Genomic DNA, 10130 nt, shown 5'->3' on the forward strand with positions numbered 1-10130 from the left:
TCTCTCAGGCAATTACAATTTAGTTATTTGGCAGACGCTTTTAGCCAAAGTGACTTACAATCAGTGCATCAGTCGGATTTCTAATACCTCATGAGCAGTGATCACAATAAGACTGAACGTCAATTTACCCCTTCGTATTGCGCCCCTGGAGTACTTTGACAAACAAAGATACAAGACAAAGGTTTTTTTTTTTTTTTTTTAAGGAAAGGGAGGTTAGGCAGTGGGGGACAGGTGGGTTCTAAAGAGGTGGGTTTTCAGTTTCCTGCAGAAGATGGTAAGAGATTCAGCCACTCTTTCATCTCTTTCTATCTCTCTTTCTCTCTCCAGGCAGCCAGTATAGGTAGTCCAAGGCAGTTTGGTCAGGGTCAGCGTAAAGAACCACATGAAATCCTTCCCCCCGTTTCTCAGAACGATGATGTTCAGCTGAACAAGTCGGAGAATGCCTGGAAACCGTCGGTCAGACAAGGCAGAGCAGGTGAGGAGGAGGATGCAGAGGCAGCAAAGACTCAGAAGATTTTCAGACGTGTGCGGAGTGTTCTGAACAGACTCATGCCGCAGACCTTCCAGCCCCTGATGAAGCAGGTGACTGAACTGACCATTGACACAGAGGAGAGGCTGAAAGGAGTCATAGACCTCATCTTTGAGAAAGCCATCTCTGAACCCAACTTCTCTGTTGCCTACGCCAACATGTGCCGCTGCCTTATGGGGGTGAGTGTGTGTGTGTGAGTGTGTGTGTGTGTATTTGTGTGTTTGCCTTTGCTCCGAGGATGACTCTTACACTGTCCGTGTGTCTGATCAGTAACGTGATTGCACACTTTCGAGCTGAGGAGCCATGATTCATATCTGTGTGTGTATGTGTGTGTGTGTGTGTGTGTGTGTGTGTGTTCATGAGTCTTACTGTCTTTCTGCCTTGTTTCGCACCTCAGCTGAAAGTGCCCACAGCCGATAAACCAGGAGCGACTGTAAATTTCAGGAAGCTCCTGTTGAACCGCTGTCAGAAGGAATTCGAGAAGGATAAGGATGACGATGAAACCTTTGAAAAGAAACAGCAAGAGCTGGATGCTGCCTCTGGGGTAGAGATGGCTTTAAATCTCATACTATTCTGACACTAATGTCATAACAACTCTCAGAATGCATGATGTCATAATCCCAGCAGGATTAGAAGGCTTGAGAAGTGATATTGCAATAGCAGTCAGAATGTAAAACTTAATAATAATAATCCTAGCTAGAATACATAAATCATTCTAGCTAGAATACAACATTCTGTGTGTTATATCCTAATCTGAAATGTACGTCTTAATTGCTGTTAGAATATGTGATGTCACAATCGGAAAAAGATTAAAATGTATGAAATTTGTTGTCATAACAATTAAATACGTGTGGATGTTACCTCATGCTGTTGAAACTACTGAGAGCTGTACGTGCACTTGATTCTACATTCATTCACTTTGGGTTGTTTATTCATTAGCTCCATCCTGCTGACCCCACCTCTTCTCCCCTTACTCCCTCTCTCAGGAGGAGGAGAGACAGCGCCTGATGGAGGAGCTGGAGGAAGCCAAAGACAAGGCTCGGAGACGGTCGTTAGGCAGCATTAAGTTTATTGGTGAGCTGTTTAAGTTGAAGATTCTGACTGAGCCAATCATGCATGACTGTATTGTCAAACTGCTGAAGAACCACGATGAGAAGAGTTTAGAGTGCCTCTGTAGACTGCTCTCCACCATCGGCAAGGACCTGGACTTTGAGAAGGCCAAGGTAACACACTCGCGCTTATCAGAATACGCAAAATGTCAAACTATACCATTATCGATCGAGCTCCATCACACACACATGTACATACACATGAACACACATGCTTAATCTCTGTCTTTTTCTTTTTAGCCACGCATGGATCAGTACTTTAATCAGATGGAGAAGATTATAAAGGAGAGAAAAACCTCCTCAAGAATCCGCTTCATGCTCCAAGACGTGCTGGATTTGAGACGGGTAACTACTACCTATGTGTGTTTGTTTGTGTGTGTGTGTGTGTGTGTGAGAGAGAGAGAGAGAGACAGCCTCATAGACACCCACTCTAGTGTGCAGACCTGGCTTGAGTGGCATTTCACACTGAGGCTAACAGAAGCTGTTGCTGGATCTGAGATGGGTAGGGCTGAACGATTAATCATACACACACACACACACACACACACACACACAGATTTATTAAGAGCGGCCAAAATTTTGGTTTCACTTCCCCAAAAGAGTGGATAGTGGGAAAAGTGAGAAAGAAAGTAAGAGGTCGAGAAAAGAACGGAGGGTTATGGAATAATGGGATAATGGAATAATGGAATAATGGGAAAACAAGAAGATGCGGGATAAGGATGTCTCTGAATCGTCTGATCCACCTCAGTCAACACAGCTTTTTTCTTTTCTTTTCTTTTCTTTTCTTTTATTGCATTTTTTAGTTTTTTTTGTACCTGTTGGGTTCCATACCTTGTACCTCAACGTTTGTCTCTCTAATTCCTCTTTCCAATCCTACTATTTTCTCTCTCTCTCTCTCTGCCTGTCTCTCTCTCGCTCTCTCTCTCTCTCTCTCTCTCTGTCTCTCTCTCTTTCTCTCTGCCTCTCTCTCTCTCTCTGTCTCTCTGCCTCTCTCTCTCTCTCTCTCTCTCTGTCTCTGTCTCTCTGCCTCTCTGTCTCTCTGCCTCTCTCTCTCTCTGTCTCTCTGCCTCTCTCTCTCTCTCTCTCTCTGTCTCTCTGCCTCTCTCTCTCTCTCTCTCTCTCTCTCTGTCTCTCTGCCTCTCTCTCTCTCTGTCTCTCTGCCTCTCTCTCTCTCTCTCTCTCTGTAGCTTCACCCAGGAGTGGAAAAATGGTGCTTAGTCAATGGAGATAACAGACTGATAATTCATTGTTATCCCTCTTTATGATCTCTCTCTCTCTCTCTCTCTCAGTGTAACTGGGTTCCCAGGCATACTGACCCAGGCCCTAAAATTACTGAACAGGTCCATAAGGAACTGCAGGAGCACAGGAGGCAAATTAACGTCCAGCGGCAGCTCCTCTCCAAAAAGCAGAGCCAGGGAGGTATGAGAGGAGGTGGAGGAGGAGGACCGAGGCCAAATGGAGGAGGACAGGAGCCTGATGAAGGCTGGAACACAGTCCTCATCTCTAAGAACAGACCAATCGACACAACATGTCTCAGCAAGATCACCAAGGTCTGAGTGCTTCAATGACCCGTCAGTCTAAACACCAGTCTCACACACCTCATCACTGACCAGTTAAAACAGTTCTACAGCAGACACACACACCAACACTGATCAGTGTAAAACAGTTATCATACACCAGACACACACACAAGATCACCAAGGTCTGAGTGCTCATTTGACCAGTCAGTCTCACACTGGACACACACACACACACACACACACACACACTAACACTGATTAGTTCAAATACTGAATCCAGTTCACTATTTAAATGGGTTAAGGGTATGATGATCGACATACAGCTGAGCTTTGTAATGGAGGCTTATATGGTACTGATATGTGTCACTGAAGGTAGTAATCAACCTCTCTCTCTCTGTCTTCTGTTTTTTTTTTGTTTGTTTGTTTTTTGTTTCTCTCTGAAGCCAGGAGCACTAGACTTCAATAACCAGCTTCTTGCCCCAGGGGGTAAGGGGACATGGGGCAGCTGGGGTAAAGGCAGCAGTGGAGGCCCAGGAGGAGGTGGGGAAGGAGGTCCAAGGCCAAATGGAGGAGGACAGGGGCCTGATGAAGGCTGGAACACAGTCCCCATCTCTAAGAACAGACCAATCGACACAACACGTCTCAGCAAGATCACCAAGGTCTGAGTGCTTCAATGACCCGTCAGTCTAAACACCAGTCTCACACACCTCATCACTGACCAGTTAAAACAGTTCTACAGCAGACACACACACCAACACTGATCAGTGTAAAACAGTTATCATACACCAGGCACACACACACAAGATCACCAAGGTCTGAGTGCTTCAATGACCCATCAGTCTAAACACCAGTCTCACACACCTCATCACTGACCAGTTAAAAAAGTTATACACCAGTCTCACACACCAACACTGATCAGTGTGAAACAGTTATCATACACCAGACACACACACCAACACTGATCAGTGTAAAACAGTTATACAGCAGACACACACACCAACACTGATCAGTGTAAAACAGTTATCATACACCAGATACACACACCAACACTGATCAGTATAAAACAGTTATCATACACCAGACACACACACCAACACTGATCAGTATAAAACAGTTATCATACACCAGACACACACACCAACACTGATCAGTATAAAACAGTTATCATACACCAGACACACACACCAACACTGATCAGTGTAAAACAGTTATCATACACCAGGCACACACACCAGCACTGATCAGTGTGAAATAGTTCTACAGCAGACACACACACCAGCACTGATCAGTGTAAAACAGTTCTCATACACCAGACACACACAGCAACACTGATCATGCTGAGAGACTGAATCACTGTCTGAATGTTACATGCAAATAAAAACATGTTGGGATTCTGACACTGCGAGGTTGTGTGCTACAGTCAGAGTTTGTCTGCAGCAGTGTCCCGTTAACGGGATGAGAAGAAGAAGCGAAACAAGACGGTTTCGGTTCGGTTACAATAACAAATCCTAGAGATAACACTCCTCTCCACGCAGGTATTATTTTAGACTCAGTAACGATGAGACTGAAATCCCTGGGCCCAGCTCCTCTAGAATAGTTTATCTGGATCTACATTTACAGTTAAAGTTATTTCTGTTTCGTTTTCTTTCATGGATTAAGTGCACTTTTACACCTCCCCCTTTTTGTTGTCTGTTTATCTCTTTTACTCATCTTTCGACCTCTCTTTCATCTCTCTCTCTTTCACACATACACACACACACACACACACACACTTGTAATCTCTCATTAATAGGACATGTTATCTCTCTCTCTCTCTCTGTCTGTAGTTTAGGATTCGAGACCCGAATCAGGGAGGCAGAGATATTACAGAGGAGATAATGTCAGATGGCCGAAGTGTCTCTACATCCACACCTCCACAGGTAACTAACAACCCCCCCACCACCACTACACATTCACACACATACACGCTACACATTCACACACACGCACACACATACACGCGCACGCACGCACACACACACCCACACACACACACACATACACGCGCGCACACACACACACACCCACACACACACGCACACACACGCGCGCACACACACACATACACGCACACACACACACACGCACACACACTTGTAGTCTCTCATTAATAGGACATGTTATCTCTCTCTCTGTCTGTAGTTTAGGATTCGAGACCCGAATCAGGGAGGCAGAGATATTACAGAGGAGATAATGTCAGATGGCCGAAGTGTCTCTACATCCACACCTCCACAGGTAACTAACAACCCCCCCACCACCACTACACATTCACACACATTCACTACACATTTACACACACACACGCATACACACCCACACGTGCACACACACACACACACACACGCACACACACGCGCGCACACACACACATACACGCACACACACACACACGCACACACACTTGTAGTCTCTCATTAATAGGACATGTTATCTCTCTCTCTGTCTGTAGTTTAGGATTCGAGACCCGAATCAGGGAGGCAGAGATATTACAGAGGAGATAATGTCAGATGGCCGAAGTGTCTCTACATCCACACCTCCACAGGTAACTAACAACCCCCCCACCACCACTACACATTCACACACATTCACTACACATTTACACACACACACGCATACACACACACACCCACACACATTCACACATACACGCACACATGCATGCATACACACACCCACACACATTCACTACACATTCACACACACGCACACACACACACGCACACACACACACGCACACACACACACACCCACACGCACATATACACACACACACACACACACATATTCACACACGCATGCACACACACGCCCACACACATTCACACATACACACACACACACATTCACACACACGCACACACATACACCAGCACACACACACACCCACACGCACATATACACACACACACACACACACACGCATGCACACACACACCCACACACATTCACACATACACACACACACACACGCACACACAAATACACACACACACACCCACACGCGCACACCCACACGCACGCACACACACACACACACACACACACGTGCGCACACACACACATACACGCACACACAATCACACGCACACACATACACGGACACACACTTGTAATCTCTCATTAATAGGACATGTTATCTCTCTCTCTCTCTGTCTGTAGTTTAGGATTCGAGACCCGAATCAGGGAGGCAGAGATATTACAGAGGAGATGATGTCAGATGGCCGAAGTGTCTCTACATCCACACCTCCACAGGTAACTAACAACCCCCCCACCACCACTACACATTCACACACATTCACTACACATTCACACACACGCACACACATATACGCGCACGCACGCACACACACACACATTCACACATACACACATACACGCACACACACGCGCGCACGCACACACATACACGCGCGCACACACACACACACACCCACACGCGCACGCACACACACACACACACACACACACACGCGCGCACACACACACACACACGCACACACACACACGCACACACACTTGTAGTCTCTCATTAATAGGACATGTTATCTCTCTCTCTCTCTGTCTGTAGTTTAGGATTCGAGACCCGAATCAGGGAGGCAGAGATATTACAGAGGAGATAATGTCAGATGGCCGAAGTGTCTCTACATCCACACCTCCACAGGTAACTAACAACCCCCCCACCACCACTACACATTTACACATACACGCTACACATTCACACACACGCACACACACGCACACACATACACGCGCACACACACCCACACACACACACACACACACGCACACACACTTGTAGTCTCTCATTAATAGGACATGTTATCTCTCTCTCTCTCTGTCTGTAGTTAAGGGTTCGAGACCCGAATCAGGGAGGCAGAGATATGACAGAGGAGATAATCAGGCAGAGCAGGTGAGGAGGATGGCTGGTCTTGAGACGTTCAGTCAGTTCCTCTACTGGCCTCCAGAGGGAGGTATAACCCACTAGAGAGCTTCAGAGGATGCATCCGACAGTTGTTATAACCTGCACCTGTGTGTTGTTTGCATTGTGTATTTAAACCATGTCTGTGGCACACAACGTTGTTCACTTTTACCCTACGTTCACCCTGGGAGCGGTGAGAGAGTCACATTTCTCTCTGGCTGCCCTGGCAACAATGTTGTCGAACGTGGTGGGTGTTCTGACGTAGATGAAATAGGCGGTTGCAAGCCTGGTCTAAATTTCTTTTTAAAGGAACCGCAAAGCAAACAAACGTGTCAACTGTTTTTTATGTGCCGACTTACCACATAGTAGGGTATGAGTTAACCTCGTGAAATCTTTTAAATGTGAAGGTGAGAAATTGATCCATGAATGAAAGAAATGAACAATTACAATTACATGTATGGTGACAAAATACACTAACAAAATAAACTAATTAAAATCCATTTGTGTAGTGTGACTTTTGTGTTGACGCTAATTGCTAAGTCAAATTTCAGCATGCAATACTTAGGATACGTTTATTAGCCTTGGTCTTTTTTTTTTTCTTACTAAAGTGTATTTTTATTATTTATGTTAGACATCACATAGGTCAAGGGAACAAACATACACACACACATAAAGAACCTACGGATAAAGCAAACTCCCCAATCCCCCTTTCCACCCCCATCCCTGAGCATGTGTCCCAGGCTCGTGAGGAAGCATAGTTACGAGTAAATGGGATATTTGTCCAAGCAGGAAACAAAAGGGAGCCAGATTCTTTCAAATTCTTTTAACCTGTCCTTTAAAAGACATCAAATTCTTTTAACGTATCCTTTAAAAGGCATCAAATTCTTTCGAGATGTGGTATACAGTCAGCCCTCCGCCCTCCGTATCCGCGGGGCATTGGCTCTTTTCAAGTCCCTTATATAAAACAGCGTGGTATTTGCATATAACCTACACACATCCTTCCGTATACTTTAAATCATCTATAGTCATAATATATACTCATAATACCCAATACAATGTAAATCCTATGGAACCGTTGTTATACTGCATTATTTTGGGAATTATGTCTTTAAAAAAAAGAGTCTGTACATGTTCAGTACAGAAGCAACAATCGTAGGCCTACCTATAGTACATGCACGTCGGCAACAACGTGACATTTTCTTTCTTTCAGCACTTACTGCTTTCGTTTAATGATCTGAAAGAGGAACACATAGAATAAAACACAGAATATTTAAAATACAAGCACATGTAGAGCTATAATTATGAACAGAGAGAATATAGGTGTTTTAAAACACAAGTAGTGGACGAACAAGACGCGAGGCAGACAATGCTTAAACGACGAGTGCTGGACTGAGGATCTGTGGAGTTGCTGGAGGCTACAGTCTGGTATACTTACACACCACCTCATTCGTGTGGATTCAGCGTAGTGCTCGGCGCACGGCAAGTTCGAGTTTTGCTTTCTGGAACTTTCTGGATTTTTTTCCCAGAATATTTTCGATCTGCGTTTGGTTAAATCCGCGGATGCGAAACCCGCGGATAAGGAGGGCTGACTGGGTTTGTTAAATCGGTAAGCCACCGTTTAACAACAGTCTTCTTGTCCAGTTTTCTGCCAATGTGCAACTGTAGCTAATTCATCCAAGGCAAAGGTTGTAGCCCTTACACTGGCCGCCTAATTATAAGAACGAAAATCAGACAGGACAAGCCCTCCATTTGCCTTGCATTTAATGAGACGGTGTTTCTTTACTCTGTGTGCCAGTGAATCCACAGTGTTAAAGAATGAATTTGTCAGAAAAGTGGGGATGTTTTTAGAACGAGACTCCGTGGGAGAAATAACATTTTAATGGTGTTTACCCTGCCAAGAAGAGAAATGGATAATGTCTTCCAGTACTGAATGTTTGCCTTAAGTTGTTCCAGGTGGGGTGTAAAATTGGCTTCTACAAGGGAAGTAAATTTCCCGGTTACTACAATGCCCAAATATGTAAAGCTATGGGATGAGATTTTAAATGACAAGTTGTTAAGTCATGAGGGGTCATCGGTTGTAACTGGAATCATCTCACTTTTTTCCCCCCCGGTTAATTCTATAACCGGAAAATGTTCCGAAAGAGTTTATAGATATACAGACAAAATGTGCAGAAATACTGATGTCTGGCTTTGTAACGTAAGGCAAAACATCATCTGCATATACTGATATTTTGTGTGAGGTATGTTGGGTATTTTAACCTTATGTACGGGTAGGATCGGATTGTCTTGACCTAGAGTCTCCAGAGCCAGTGGAAATAGCAGGGGTGAAAGGAGCACCCCTGCCTTGCACCCCTGTGCAGTTCAAATGGGGGGGGTAGCATCTGATTAGTGAGTACCCTAGCAGTGGGGTGTTTGTGGAGAAGCTTAATCCAACAGATAAAAGTATCGCCCGCGTCAAACTTCTTCAAAACTGCAAAGAGGTAGGGCCATTCTCCTTGGTCGAAGGCTTTTTCTGTGCTGAGTGGGATAATAATACCCAGGTCACACCTCAGTGTTTTAAGAGAGTACACGATACACCTAATGTTATAAAAGGAGCTACGCTCAGATATAAAACCAGTCTGATCGTGGTGGACGAGTTGACTCGCCACCACACTGAGTCTGGAAGCAAGGGTCTAAGCTTTTACCTTTTGATCGGAATTCAAAAGTGCAGTAGGGCGATATGACCTGGCATCCTCTGGGTCTTTACTCTCTTTTGGGTCCAAAGTTATAGTGGTATCCTCTAGTGTCTCTGGTAGGGAGTTGACTTCAGAAGTGTGCCTGAACATTTTATGCAGATACAGGGTCAGGAGAGTATCACATTTTTTTGTAGAATTCATTACCAAGACAATCAGAGGCCTTGCCCCTTTTTAGCAATTTAACTGATAGTTTTTTCGGGGTTTTTTTTTTGTTGTTGTTGTCTCGATCAACAGAATGACTTTATTTATTTCTTTCTTTAGCAGAATAAAAAACATTGA

The 10130-nt window shown here is 44.7% G+C and overlaps 1 protein-coding gene across 1 annotated transcript in view; it reads left to right on the forward strand.

Annotated features, from left to right (window-relative positions):
• Window positions 1–7231, forward strand: part of LOC115814102 (eukaryotic translation initiation factor 4 gamma 1-like) — a 12910-nt gene extending 5679 nt beyond the window's left edge. The window contains exons 8-19 of the mRNA XM_030776825.1: window positions 328–708; window positions 927–1073; window positions 1516–1752; window positions 1879–1983; window positions 2928–3188; window positions 3602–3817; window positions 4985–5077; window positions 5340–5432; window positions 5647–5739; window positions 6357–6449; window positions 6766–6858; window positions 7043–7231. Coding sequence (XP_030632685.1) covers window positions 328–708; window positions 927–1073; window positions 1516–1752; window positions 1879–1983; window positions 2928–3188; window positions 3602–3817; window positions 4985–5077; window positions 5340–5432; window positions 5647–5739; window positions 6357–6449; window positions 6766–6858; window positions 7043–7111 — 1881 coding nt within the window. The 3' untranslated portion in view covers window positions 7112–7231. The remainder of the gene's footprint in view (window positions 1–327; window positions 709–926; window positions 1074–1515; window positions 1753–1878; window positions 1984–2927; window positions 3189–3601; window positions 3818–4984; window positions 5078–5339; window positions 5433–5646; window positions 5740–6356; window positions 6450–6765; window positions 6859–7042) is intronic.
• The last annotated feature ends 2899 nt before the right edge of the window (window positions 7232–10130 follow it).

Source organism: Chanos chanos, chromosome 6, assembly GCF_902362185.1.
Source record: "Chanos chanos chromosome 6, fChaCha1.1, whole genome shotgun sequence".
Lineage (NCBI taxonomy): Eukaryota > Metazoa > Chordata > Actinopteri > Gonorynchiformes > Chanidae > Chanos > Chanos chanos.